This window comes from Bidens hawaiensis, unplaced genomic scaffold (genome assembly GCF_021521415.1).
Source record: "Bidens hawaiensis isolate Kalapana, Puna unplaced genomic scaffold, B.hawaiensis_p1.1 tig00061996_1, whole genome shotgun sequence".
Taxonomy (NCBI): domain Eukaryota; kingdom Viridiplantae; phylum Streptophyta; class Magnoliopsida; order Asterales; family Asteraceae; genus Bidens; species Bidens hawaiensis.
In genome coordinates this window covers 41,116-55,679 of record NW_027501107.1, presented here as the reverse complement: position 1 = coordinate 55,679, position 14,564 = coordinate 41,116, and the positions used below count along the sequence as shown (strand labels likewise).

At 35.9% G+C, this 14,564-nt stretch overlaps 2 protein-coding genes and 1 pseudogene across 3 annotated transcripts; 1 reads left to right on the top strand and 2 right to left on the bottom strand.

Moving 5' to 3' along the window:
- Window positions 1–1,440: 1,440 nt before the first annotated feature.
- LOC143603465 (uncharacterized) lies at window positions 1,441–3,511 on the bottom strand. Its single transcript, XM_077080248.1, has 4 exons — window positions 2,773–3,511; window positions 2,262–2,669; window positions 1,962–2,181; window positions 1,441–1,894 (listed from the first exon to the last, which is right to left on the bottom strand). The coding sequence occupies exons 1-4, from the start codon at window positions 3,509–3,511 to the stop codon at window positions 1,441–1,443; spliced, it is 1,821 nt and encodes a 606-aa protein (XP_076936363.1).
- Window positions 3,512–5,199: 1,688 nt separating this feature from the next.
- Window positions 5,200–10,706, top strand: LOC143603463 (beta-galactosidase-like; annotated as a pseudogene). Its single transcript, XR_013148069.1, has 18 exons — window positions 5,200–5,385; window positions 5,770–5,865; window positions 5,938–6,052; window positions 6,263–6,327; window positions 6,421–6,513; window positions 6,588–6,734; window positions 7,191–7,297; window positions 7,391–7,496; window positions 7,895–7,982; window positions 8,080–8,198; window positions 8,304–8,468; window positions 8,561–8,733; window positions 8,835–8,944; window positions 9,046–9,155; window positions 9,238–9,348; window positions 9,477–9,587; window positions 10,110–10,315; window positions 10,396–10,706. The product of XR_013148069.1 is annotated as a beta-galactosidase-like (transcript).
- Window positions 10,707–10,738: 32 nt separating this feature from the next.
- Window positions 10,739–13,933, bottom strand: LOC143603464 (uncharacterized). Its single transcript, XM_077080247.1, has 6 exons — window positions 13,760–13,933; window positions 13,493–13,679; window positions 12,330–12,519; window positions 12,060–12,251; window positions 11,683–11,970; window positions 10,739–11,585 (listed from the first exon to the last, which is right to left on the bottom strand). Exons 1-6 carry the CDS (start codon window positions 13,931–13,933, stop codon window positions 10,739–10,741), a joined length of 1,878 nt encoding a protein of 625 aa, XP_076936362.1.
- Window positions 13,934–14,564: the final 631 nt, after the last annotated feature.

Here is a 14,564-nt window from a genome sequence, read left to right as displayed (position 1 = left end):
GAGGGTAGTTTTGTCCTTTCATATATCTCTGCAACTATTCCCCCTCTTTTTAACCCAACCCCACATTCAATCGATCAGGGTACGATTAGGGCTTCAATCAATTAGGGCTCGATGCGAAATTCAAATACCAGGGCTCAATTGATGATGGCTTACTGTGTTTGTGGCAAGGTAGCGTAGCAGTTGTTCGAACTTCATGGACTGATAGAAATCCAGGTCGTCGGTTTTTCTCTTGTCCGGACATGGTAAGTGTGTAATTCGATTTAAGTTCCAGTCAATTGTTTATACTTCATGTTTCTCCTCTTTTCCAGACATCGGATTGCCCCTTTCTTGGATGGCGTGACCCACCAATGTGTGAACGGGCATTGGAGATTATCCCGGGCTTATTGAAGTCGAAAAACATGGTTGAACAAAGTTTAGAGAGTTATAAAGAACAAGCAAGGAAGATGAAGAACAGATTGGTCATTAGTTGGATCATTTTCATTGCAATTGTAATTGCAATGAAAATGTAACTAGTTGACTGAATTTGAAGTTGTTGACTATTTGTATTTTGACTTTATTAGTTAATTTAGGACTTTATGCAGTTTAAGTATTATGTATTTTGACTTTATTTTGGATGTAATTTTGGATCCCTTTTAAGCAATATATCATCAGTTTATTTTGGATTTAATTTGGATCTTTGGTTAGTTTATTTTGGACTTTTGGATGGATTCTATACACAATCTGCACATTGTGCACTATCTACACATGATGCACAATCTGCACATTGTGCACTATCTACACATTATGCACAATCTACACATTATGCAGAATCTGCACATCATGCACAATCTGCACATTGTGCACTATCTACACATCCATCTACAACATCCATAAACCATAAACCAAGAGATGAATACTGCATAATATGATCTGATCTGATCCAAGGGCAAATAAGTAAAAACTGCACAATATGCACAAAAAGATGAATGAGTCATCTGCACAAACATCCATCTGCCAAACCATTAAATTATGTAAAATCTGATCCAAGGGCAAATATGTCCAAACCCTTAAAATAAGTAACATCTGATCCATCTGCAGTTCTGCACAACCATTACCAACAACCATAAATGCAAACAACAACCAAGTTAAATAATGAACAACCATATTAAAAGCTACTTGTCATTTAACAACTACTAAACATTAATCAACCATATTAAAGTCAACAAATTAAAGCAACATTAGTTCAGACAACAACTTAATACATCCATACCATGAAAAACTTCAAAAAAAGTCTAACAACTTAAAAATATCCATACCATAAAGTCATAAAAACTACAAAAACAGTCAAACAGTAGGCACATTAATCAGCAAGATTTTTCATGCATGATCTCTTGTTGTGACCCTTTTGACCACATGTCCCACAAGTGTTTGATCCTTTTGGCTTTGTCTTTCTCACTGCCTTCACTTTCTGCCTTCACCCTCCACAGCCTTTCCCTTGCCCTTTGCATCAACCTTTGACTTTTTCCTTGAACCACCATCTTCCCTTTCCACTGCTGACTTTTTCCTTGATTTCTTTGGCCTTCCAGTTTGCTTTTTTAATTTAGGAGCTGTGATCTGGATTGGGACTTGTGATGTGGGCCACAAACTCATACCATTGATGGGATACACCTTGTAGCTATACACTGCCTTCCACCTATCCATTGTGTAAATTGGTTTGACAAATGTTTCTGGCCTGCCAACAGATCTGTCATGTGCACCCTTCACCCAAATACATGCCACCACATGTCTACAAGGTATCCCAGTTATCTCCCATCTCCTACATGCACATGTACTTGTGCTCATGTTCACTACACACTGATCACCATATGGACCTGTTACCTGATAATGATCCTCACCATTCCAATGCACAGAGTACCTATCATCCAAATATGTAAACCATTCACATCATTTACAAGACAAGTAAATATTCACATACAACTCACCTGCTTGCTTCCTTCTTCACTGGCTCCATAATTTGTGTAGCATATGGTGTTAGTAACCCTGATGACCTATCAATTACCTTCAACACAGTAACAATCTTCCTCATCACATATTCTCTGATGTATTCCAGCAATGTGATAATAGGCTTGTCCCTTCCATCTACCAGCTTTGAATTGAAACATTCACACATGTTGTTGGTCAACACATCAAACATTGCTCTACCTATTATAACAAAACACAACAGATAAAGGACAAAACTTGAAAGTTATGAGAGAATAAAGGATACAAAATTAAAAACTTACCAGAGAAGTGTGACCTTGACCATGTTTCTGGTGGGATCTTAGATACCCAAAGATGACACCTTTTGTTCAAGTTTTTTAGGTTGTTCATCTCTCTCTCATATTGTGTAGGTGATGTACATCTAGCCAGCTTCCAAAGAGCATCCCTTAAAAGCTTTCCTTTAAAGAGTGATCTTAGGTTATCTTCAATGTGCCTCACACAAAACCTATGCTCTGCAGAAGGAAACAACTTATCTACAGCCTGTATAAGACCCTTTTGCCTGACACTCATAAAGGTAAACTTGGATCTGTTGTTTATATCCAAGTCATCACCAAGGCATTCCAAGAACCATTCCCAAGAGTTCAATGTTTCAGCTTCAACTACAGCATATGCAACAGGGTAGTATCCATTGTTTGGATCTAGAGCAACTGCTGTTAAAAGTTGACCAGGCCAAGCACTTTTAAGGAAAGCCCCATCCAGTCCCAACAGATCCCTACCTATTGCTTTTGAACCCCTTTTTCAAAGATCCCAAACAGATGTATATCCTCTTGGATTGTCTTGTCTCAGATGTTGGATCTGAGCATTCTTCTAATTCAAGCTTCACTGTTGTATCTGGATTAGTCCTCTTCAACTCTTCAATATAATCCCTCAATAACCCATATTGGCCTCTAAAATTTCCAATTATATGTTCCCTGGCCAACATCTTTGCCCTATAAGCTTTCATCTCAGACACACCAACTTCAAACCTCCTTTGAAACCGTTCTTTAATGGATTTAACTTTCACCTTTGGGTCATCTTGAAGATCAGTAACCAAATGGTTTGAGAGGAACCCGGCTGTGCAAGCATAAATTTCCCTAGATTGAAGGCATTTATGTTCATTTATCAACCTTGTAATTTTCCATGAAGTTGTTCTCTTTTGGTATGACAACAACAGTACCCAAGGGCATCTAATAGCAAGTGGGTCTTTCCTTTTTCCCCTACCCCCAATACTTTTCTGGATTGGTCCCTCATCTTTATTAGCACTGCTAGATCCAACCCCCTTCATGTGGGACCCATCTTCCATATCTCTTTCACACACAGCCCTGACCCTTACCAAATCATCTTTTCTTATCCTAATTTGTCTTCTTGTTTCAACTGCATGTGCCTTGATCATATCCTTCACCTCTACTTTTGTACCAAAAACTTGTCCCACATGGAAAAGATAATCCATGTCCCCTTCATTTCTTTGTTTCTCATTATACATCCTATCATTATCCAACATCACATCATCCATTTCTATGTCCAAAACCTCTAAACTACAATTTGCATCCTGCTGTTCAACTTCAAATCAGTATGCAGTCTGAAATCCGTCATATCTACATCTACATCATGTGTTTCACCATCTTCATAGTTGAAGTCACTATCTGAATCACTTTCTGAATCTTCATCACCATCCCTAGTTTTCTTAACATTTTTAGATTTCTTTTTGTTCTTAGATTTCTTCACATTCTTTGGTTTCTTAACTGGACAACCCTCTAGATGTTCATCATCATCAGAACTCTCATCTCTCATTTCATAGTTAGAATCCCTACTATCATCAGTTCCACTTTCATCTGAACTTGAAGACTCATCTCCACTTTCTTCATCTGAAATTGAAGAATCTTCACTATCTACATCCCCACCTCCATCCCCACCTCCATTGTAATCCATATCCACCTCATTTGTAGGCTGCACACCATATCCACCTCCATCCCCACCTCCATCTACATCACCATTGTAATCAATCTCCACCTCATTTGTAGGTTGCACACCAAAAGCATCCTCTCCAAACATAGGGTCAAATTCTGGATCCTCATGACATATATCAATCTGGTCTTGTTGTTCAACAACACCAACATTATTCTCTTCTTGAACATTCACATTTGCATCCTGTTTGTCTTGTTCCACAACTACCTTTTGAACAACAACCTCATTTGTGCTATCTTGCCATTCCAACAACAACCTTTTCTTAACTGAGTTTGCTTTATCTAGTACGACCTCACTTGCAAGAAACTCCTCATTTGTTATCTCTTCAAGGTAAACTTTGAGGTTGAGCAGAAGTATGTGTGTACAGAGGTGAACTCATGCTCAACATACACATTCATTAATTGATTAAAAGCTCCAATATACTTAGCAAATCCCCTAACATCATCATCACTTCCCAAAGCTCTAAGCCCCCAATCCAATTCTGAACCCGGTACTACATAATGGTAGAATCTAACCTTATCTGTAGGATAGGATAATTCAAGCAAGATTCGATCAAGCTCGTGAACTGAAAACTTGTCAATATCTAGCATGTCAACAAAATGGACAACGGCTCTGTTATAAACCCGTCCAGGAAATTTAGTGAAACTGCCACCATGGTGCATCTTGATCGTGAACAAATGTGGATTATTTACTACACAAACAAGATTAAACAGCTGTTAGTTAAATAAACCCAGTTATAAACCCTAAAGTTTTAACTTACCATAAAACGCATCAGCATTTGATTGTTCATCAGCTTCACGAATGTAGAATCGAGGAGGAGGAGGATCATCCATCTTACGTGTTTAAGTTTTGAGAATGATGTGCAATTTAAGGTATTAACTGTCGGGTTGTTGAGTCGAGTCGGATACGAGGGTTTTTAATCGCCGGGAATTGAATCGATTGAAAGGGAGGGGGAAGACTAATAAAGGGTTTAGTTGCAGAGATATATGAAAGGACAAAACTACCCTCACATGCGCCTCACGTGATGGGATTTAACTGACTTTTTCTAACCCAGTTAGCGTAAAGGACAAAACTTGTAGGAAAAAAAAGTTTACAGTACACCGCCTGCAAGGAAACTTAGAAAAGAACACGAACCATAATTTGTCTTATTTTAAAGGACAAAATTTGTAATTCGGTCGAAATAAAAACAAAAACAAGTTTCTTTCTTTGAAACTTTTAATAATTTTAAAGTAAAGGGAAAAGTAATATTCAAGAACGTGGAGAATGCCCAGAAACAAGATACTATTTTTACTAATTATATTTTCTTGTGTATGCTCCTCCATTAAAGCAACTGTATTTTATGATGATAAAGCCATTATCATCAATGGCAGAAGAAGAATCCTTATGTCTGGTTCTATTCATTACCCAAGAAGCACCCCTGAGGTATTTCACTATGCTCAAGTTTTTTTTTCTTTTTTTTTAATGCTCCATCAAAGATTATATTTTTTTTCATGTGGGTTTCTCTGTTTTGCATAATTTGAATGATTCTTGAGCTTGATTATTGAATTAAAGCCATTTTGTTTTGTTTGTTAGGAGTCTTTGTGTGTGAAAAATGAAATTTTTAGTTTTTTCTCATATGGGTTTCTTTTATTTTCAATAAATTTTGGTGCTTTTGGTCTTTAATGCCCCAAAATATGTTAAATTTCATATCTTTTTACATGGGTTTCTTTTGCTTTCAAATCTTTTGGATTATTTTGGTCCTAATTTTGATTATCCCATATAAATTTCTTAACTTTCTTGAAATTTGTTGTGTGTGTGTGTGTGCAGATGTGGCCTGATCTTATAAAAAAGGCTAAAGATGGAGGCTTAGATGTCATACAAACTTATGTATTTTGGAATGGGCATGAACCATCTCCAGGGAAGGTACAAAATCAATCTCAAAAGTACCAATTTATGCATTTATTATTATTATTATTATTATGTTTATGTTTCCAGTACAACTTTGAAGGGAGGTATGATTTGGTGAAGTTCATAAAACTGATACAAGAAGAAGGTCTCTATGTTAACTTACGAATCGGCCCTTACGTTTGTGCCGAATGGAATTTCGGGGTAGCACATCAAACCTCTCATGTTTGCATCACAATTTGCACTTTTATAGTATCGGTTTTCCGCATAAGTATACGCACATTATGAAAGTCTATTTCAACGTTGACTAAAATGAAGTGTAGCAATCTTAATATAAAAAGTGATAAAATAAAAGTATCTGGCTTTGTCATTTAGAGATGAATATACCTAACTATACTCTGTTTTGGATTCAGGGGATTCCCTGTTTGGCTTAAGTATCTACCCGGTATGTCATTCAGAACCGATAATGAACCTTTCAAGGTTAGCAATTAGCATTATGAAAGTTTAGTCAAATAACTTAATACAAGAATCTAACTTTGTTAATATTTTTAATTGTTTTTTATCATTATAAAGATTGCAATGGAAAGATTTACAAAGAAAATAGTCAGCATGATGAAGTCAGAGGGGCTATTTGAACCTCAAGGAGGTCCAATTTTCATGTCTCAGGTTTGACTTTTGACCTTAGTTTATCTGACTTAAGTTAAAATATTACTTCATATGAATTTTGGTTGTGTTTTCAGATAGAAAACGAGTACGGGCCCGTTGAATGGGATACCGGTGCACCGGGAAAAGCTTACACTAAATGGGCAGCCCAAATGGCTGCTGGTCTAGGAACCGGTGTCCCTTGGATCATGTGCAAACAAGATGCCCCTGATCCGATGGTGAGCATTTACTTATATAAATAAATGCTTTATTTGTAAAAGTACAACGGGGCAATTTCATATATATATCCTCATAAAAATTTTAAAACTTTGATATAAATTCTTCTAAATTTTATAAGATCATATTTCTTTTCAAAACGCAAAAAAATATCATTTTTACTCAATCACCCAACAGGATATTACACGTTGAGATGATTCATTGTAATAATGTTGCTTTCCTATTTGTTTATCACTTTATTGTGTGAAACAAATTCTTTTTAAGTGGCTCTTTTAATTTTGTGTCATAAAAGTTTAGATATGTTATATTCATGCATACCTTATTCAAAATCCTGGATGCGCCAATGTATGTATACAAATATGATGTCACTATCCATGCATGTTTTCTAGCTTTATGCATTCGGTACCGCTAACTTTGCACATGTTACAACCCATGAAGCTTGTTATAATATTATTTGGTTGTACATGTTGATTACATGACAGATTGATACATGTAATGGTTTTTACTGTGAAAAATTCACTCCAAACAAGCCTTACAAACCTAAAATGTTTACAGAGCTTTGGACTGGCTGGTAAGTCATGTATATCTCACTTTTAAATTCTAATTATGTTCACTTAAATGTTATAATTGTCTTTTTAATGGTTGTTAATCTTTGTTATTTAAGGTTCACGGAATTTGGTGGACCGGTTCCTACTAGACCTGTAGAAGATATTGCATATGCAGTAGCAAGATTCATACAGAATAACGGTTCTTTTGTCAACTATTATATGGTATGTCACCATATAAGTTATATCGCCACGAAAAAAAAAATTATTTTCCAATTTTAGCAACTAAAAGAAAAACAATTAACGGATTGCAGCAACAGGTGACACGTTCAACGATATCAATTTCTTTTTGCTAATTTTACAAAAAAATATATTTTAAAAAGAAGGTATTTTTTAAACTTGCAAATAAATTTATTTTAAATTTTTTCAAGGCATGCACTTTTGCCTATGTGGCATCTTATATAAATCCACAATGCCATGTCAATTCACATGTAAAATGAGTTTAAATGAGGGCTGGTTGCTAAATTATTATAAGCTTTAAGAGGTTTCTATTTAAAATAATAATTTAAATGTATTAATTTGCTAGTTTACTAATAACATTTATATTTTAATGGTGGCTTTAGTACCATGGAGGAACAAATTTCGGCCGGACAGCTGGCGGTCTATTCATCACAACTAGTTATGATTATGATGCTCCTATTGATGAATATGGTATAAATATATATATATATATATATATATATATATATATATATCATAGATGCATATTTTCACCTAGAAATGTTGGCTTATCAATGTAATGTTTCAGGATTACCAAATGAACCGAAATGGGGGCATTTAATGGATTTACACACAGCGATAAAACTAATTGAACCGGCTTTAGTCTCAGCTTATCCTACTGTTACCTATCCTGGAAATAATCAAGAGGTTAGTTAACTAGTTTAGTCAAATAGTCAAAAATATTGTATTTATAGTGGCAGTAAATTCAACCCGCTTACTTATGACCGGTCAACCCAAACGGGCCCGTTACAGATACATGTATTTCAACCAAAGTCCGGGGGCTGTGCAGCGTTTCTCTCAAACTTCGACCCGCAAACTTCAACCAAAATAACATTTGGAAATACCCAATATGACCTTCCTCCTTGGTCTATTAGCAATCTTCATGACTGCAAAGATGAAGTTTTCAACACTGCAAAGGTAAGAAAATTACCCTTTTACCCTTCTAAATTGCATAATATCAACTTTCGAAACACTAAAACTGTCATGATATTGGGCTGATTAATTTGTAGGTTAAAGCTCCAAGCACACAGAAAAAGATGACAACCGTTGCAACTTTTGACTGGCAATCGTATGATGAAGAAGCTCCGTCTTCTGATGGCGGTGATACATTTGCAATGTCGGGGCTGTACGAGCAGTTAAATGTAACTAGAGATGCCTCTGATTACTTGTGGTACCTTACAGAGTGAGTATTAATGATTTGTTGTTGTTGTTATTATTATTGTTATTATTATTATTATATTGTTAATAATATCTAAGTGTTTTGTATTTTTTTCGATTTTACAGAATAAATATATCGCCAAACGAACAGTTTTTGACAAACGGACAGCTTCCCGTGCTGACAGTTATGTCAGCAGGGCATGCTTTGCATGTCTTTATCAACAACCAACTCGCAGGTAAATCTCACTTTTCATAAGCAGGCTGGCCCGTCGGTTCGTGTAATGGGTCAAGACGGGTTTGCGTTGAAATTATCACATCTTGTTTGGTCATATTACAGGAACAGTCTGGGGATCACTAAAAAACCCGAAATTAACGTTTAGTCAAAATGTTAAGTTGAGAGCAGGCGTTAACAAGATCTCTATGCTAAGTGTTTCTGTGGGCCTTGCGGTTAGTTGTTGCACCTTTTCTTTTTGTATATGTATATCAACATATAAAAACATTTAACTAAATTATTTAATCACCGTTTTAGAACGTCGGCACACACTTCGAGAACTACAATGTAGGGATTCTAGGTCCAATTACTATGAAAGGTCTAAATGAAGGTACAAGAGACTTGACAAAGCAACAATGGTCTTACAAGGTTGGTTTATTAACTTATAAAGCCTTGTATAAATACATTTATGTTAATATTATTTTTGATAAAAAAAAGTTGCAGGGTGTTATAACTTATAATTAAAATGTAATAAAGTGATTTTTTTATGATGGCAGGTTGGTTTAAAGGGTGAAACTTTAAGTCTACATACAGTTGATGGAAGTTCATCCGTCGAGTGGCTACAAGGAACCTTTGTGGCTCAAAAACAACCTCTTACTTGGTACAAGGTAATTTTCTTGTTTAACATTTGACCTAGGGGTGTGCACAGTTCGGTTCGCTTATTAGCCTCAACTAAAACCGAAAACAGTCATTGGTTAATCTATTTTATTAACCAATCGGTTTTGGTTGATCAGTTCAGTTTATTCGGTTAATTTGTCGGTTTTTGGTTTGGTTAAGTTGATTCCGGTTAATAACCAAAACCAAACTTAGGCTAAAATTTTTGCATAGAAATACATGAAATGGAGGTATAAAACATGAAATACGTAAAATCAACGTATAAAACATGAAATATGTGAAATGGAGGTATAAAAGCTAGAAATATATGAAAATATGAATGGCTCGGTTCAATTAATTTCGGTTAACTGAGGGTACAGAAAAAAAACCGGTAACAGATTTTTGGTTAATTCCGGTTTAGTTTCATTGGGTTTCGATCCGGTTTCGGTTAACGGTTCGGTTATTGCTAACCCCTTGAACAATGGAGCTAAAATCTAGCATCAAAATATCCTAACATTGATTTTTTTTACTTTTAGACTACATTTAACGCTCCAAAAGGAGACGAACCACTAGCTTTAGACATGAATGGCATGGGAAAAGTTCAAATATGGGTCAATGGTGAGGGCGTCGGGAGATACTGGCCCGCAAACAAAGCCCGTGGTAACTGCGATAAATGCAGTTACACTGGGATTTATAATGAGAACAAATGCAACAATTATTGTGGCGACCCGTCTCAAAGATGGTGAGATATCAGCTCTATCTTCTCTAATGTTTGTTAAAACTAATTGCATAAAATGTAAACAAGCTTTGATCTGATTTCAGGTATCATGTTCCGCGCTCATGGTTGAGACCGACGGGTAACTTTTTGGTTATTTTTGAGGAATTGGGAGGCAACCCAGACTGGATAACTTTGGTCCAAAGAACAACTTGAATAATAATAATTGGTTAAAGTTTTTAGTGAGTTTCATAGGTTTAGTACATAAAAGTAAAGATGAAATAAAGGTATTGGTTACTATGTAAAGGCATATCACTTGCCATATTGGCCAGTTAGAAATTTAGTATAGTTTCATTAGAGTGTATGAACACAAAAAGTGATGCATTGTAACAAGTTTATTTTTGGATATCATATCATCTAACAGTCAATTTCTGTTTTCTATAATAACGATCAAAACTTACTAGCGATAATATTAATTGTATCATCGAGATCTTTGTAACCATGAAAAACATCTTGTCCTTGATGTCTCCACCGCAACATTCTTCTGTGTAGATCCTTGAATAAGATATCGTTGTTTTCGTCGGTTTCAAACTGTAGCAGCCTTTTGACACATTTAAGGAGATATCCGACAACTTTTAGTTTGACTTTGCAAATAAAGTCAACTGCAGTCTCTTGGGTTTCAAATAGCGAATCAGAAATCTTTTCTGCTATATCAGTTAAATTGAAAACAATACAAGCGCCTTCAACTTGTACCTTTCGACTGCATTTATCAACAGATTCATGATTCCATCTTTTATGTTTTAATCCAGCATGTTGACTTTCTGTTGACCGAAGAAGCGTACCAGTTGCAACATAATGAAGAAGCAATTCATATCTATCTTCAGTTATACCATCCGAGCACCCAATCAACATTCCTAAAATAACCCCTCTGAACATCACATTATTCTTAATATCAACTGTTTTCGCATCTTCTAACTCCTCCAGCCATAACCGAATAGTCTGACTTTGACATGTGTTAGCCTTCGGCTTCTTGAGCTTTTTATGTTCATATGAACTCAAATGCCTATCGGTTAATGCCCTTGACAATCCTTCAAACTTTTCAGCCAATAAACCACAAACTGATTCATCGATAGGATCAAGAATCCATGAAACATACCGAGCTGCATTAACTGAAAGGGATGATGTCAGCGGTTGATTAACCTCACTTACTGCGCATTTATTACCGTCACTAAAACCAGCTCCGGTGAGTAATATTGCAGCAAAATAAAACCAATCTGGGAAGTTCATTGCTATTGCCCTGTTCAGTAAAAGAATAAAAATATAATTTTGAGTTAAAAAGATACCAAATTTAGTTAAAAATCAAATTATCATTGTAATCTGCCAATGGCACGTACCATGTTGATTTGTGATCCACCATTGAAGCTGTTGTTGCAACATATTTAAGTTTCCTCTTGGAACTAGAAACACTTTTTTCTATATTATGAACCAGCTCAATAAACCGATCACGTGACAAGGGTCGAGCCAAGATTCTGAATAACTGATGCTTGAAATAAAAGTAAGCATATGAAAATGGCAACTTTGATCCTATTTCTGCAGATAAACCCCACCGCATTGGTCTTGAAAGTACATCTAACACCATTGAAACAAATTCAACTTCAAGCTCTAACACCGAAGCTAGTCCCCTGTTATGATAATCAACTCTTAAGTTTAGCGAGCACTAAGTTTTGCAAAACTTAAACTATGGTCAAGAGGTACTCACGTTAGCAGAAACCAACGATGTAACAAAGCCCTGGTTTCAATTAACATTAATGGAGAAAATGCTAAACAAATGATTATTGATCGCCATTCAATATTTTCATAAAGTTCTTCATGCAGACAAATAAAAGGTCTTCTAATAGCATCCAGCAGTATTTGTGATACATCTTTCACAAGGTTTTGAGGGTCAAGATACCATAATGTTAACCTGCAAAATGAAACAAATAGAAAGTAAGTATAATAATAATTTTCATTTGACAATTTTAATTGTTATAATAATGCACACCTCATTTGTAACTCTTGGTTCTCAAGATTAATTTCTTTTGGCATATAGCACACCAACTTTGAAAGTGCAGAAATTATTTCTTCAGTTCGCTGAACATTGAGAATCGGAGTAAGTTGTGTCGTGTATCCGAACTGAGTTGTCATTGCAGCCATTCTTAAAACAGCATACAGTAATAAACAAGAAAGCATTCCTTCAAAACATGAAAAACCAATCTAATAAACAGTGATGTTATGACTATATTAAAGTCAGACATGATATTTTGGATTATAAAACTGCCATAGATTAGTAGATTCTATCTTTACCTAATAGCAGCATTACCATCACAAACATTTTAAACCTACAATAGTTCTATAACAAGTACTGCAACATGAAAGATAACTGGTAATAATTACTAACAAAATATGTACCAATTTTGTATTTAGAAAGTATTATGATTTATGAAAGACAACTGGTAAAGGTGTGCATGAAACCGAAAAAACTGAAATGAAACAAAAACTGATGGTTTAGATACATGTTTTCGTGAAAACTGAACTTTCACTTCTGTTTCGGTTTTGCGTGTGACTAGAACCAAAAAACCGAACCAAACTTATAGATTTTTTTTTAATTTTAATTTTTAAGCAATTTATAATGGTTTAATATATGGTTTAACCTGAATACTTAACCCCAAGTGTATGAAATCAATTAACTATTAACTAACAAAATGATCAGACCCAAATTCATTATTATTAGGCAACTTTTATTTCGCCCCAAAATTTGCAAGCCCAAATGGTAAAACCGAACCTAAATCATAGAACTGAAACTGAAAAACTGAAACCAAACGCTTTTCAAAAACTCGAAAACCGACATTTCGGTTTTTGGATTGGTTTTAATCCAAAAATGAAAAGCCGAAACCAAACCAAAAACCGAAAAAAAAACAAAACCGAACGGTTTTCAGAAACTCAAAAACCGACATTTCAATTTTTGGCTCGGTTTTAGGCCAAAACCGAAAAAACCGAAGCATAACCCAAACCAAAAACCGAAAAAGCGGAAACCAAGCGTTTTTCAAAAATTCGAAAGCTGACATTTCGGTTTTGGTTGGGTTTCAGCCCAAAACCGAACCAAATTGACCCACACACACCCCTAACTATTGGTAATCAACTAAACGAAAAATATAATAACCTCACCATGATCATTTACTTTCCTCAAAACATCACCACAAGCCTCCATCACCACCAAACACTCACCACCTGAAACCGAGCTACCGACTCTTAAAACCTCCGCTTTACCAAACCTTAACACCTTACAATCCACCAACGAACATAAAACCGACACGATTGTATTCACCGAACACTCAACCAACGATCCAAACACCTAATCAACCACAAGCCAATAAAATTTAAACTAAATCCCAATTAAACACATTAATAATAATAAGTTCAATTGAAGTTTACCTGTGGTGCCGTGAAGCACATCAAAGATAACGCAGTGTCCAAAACCCTAACCCTAGGTACTTCGTTCAAGTTGAGTAATTGATTCAGAGATTCAATTAATACATCATTCGATTGGTCTTCAGCTCCGTACGCGAGTCTCGTGAATACGGCGGTGATCTCCGGCGACTTGGACATCGGCGTGAACGGAAAACTGATAACGGTGACTGAAATGATATTATTCGCGCCAAAATTAAGAGATTTGGTTAATGAGTTGGGCTGATGGATCTAACTTAAAACACTTTTAAGTCCAATTTACAAAATAAGCCCTAGAGCCGACCCGGCGTAGGGTATAGATCGGTTTATGTTTATGGTTCCTCAGGGAAAAAGGAACCGGAACCACTGGAACCTGTTCCTGCTCTACCCAGTCAAAACTGTAACCGAACGAACCAAAAAATGATAAAAACCCGGCCTAATTGGTAAAGGTCAAAAACCTGACCATACTTGCATGGGCGAAGGTTAGTGAGGGTCACCGCTGTTTGTTTTGCGCAGCAATGGAAATTTACTCGTTTTTTGCCCGGAAATGTTAATATGTAGTGTAAATTTATTTGTTTTCGGTCGAAAATTTGAGCCCGACCCCCCGCCCCCTCGTTTATGAAATTTTATATACATTTTGAGCCCCCCCCCCCCCCCCCCACACACGCACACACACACCGGACATTCTCGTCCAAGCTTCGCCAATCACCACTGCATACTTGAAATTGGTTCATACTAGATCCGGTTCTTGGCTTTGTTGACCAAAAACAAAGTAGGTTATTAAAAAAAACCT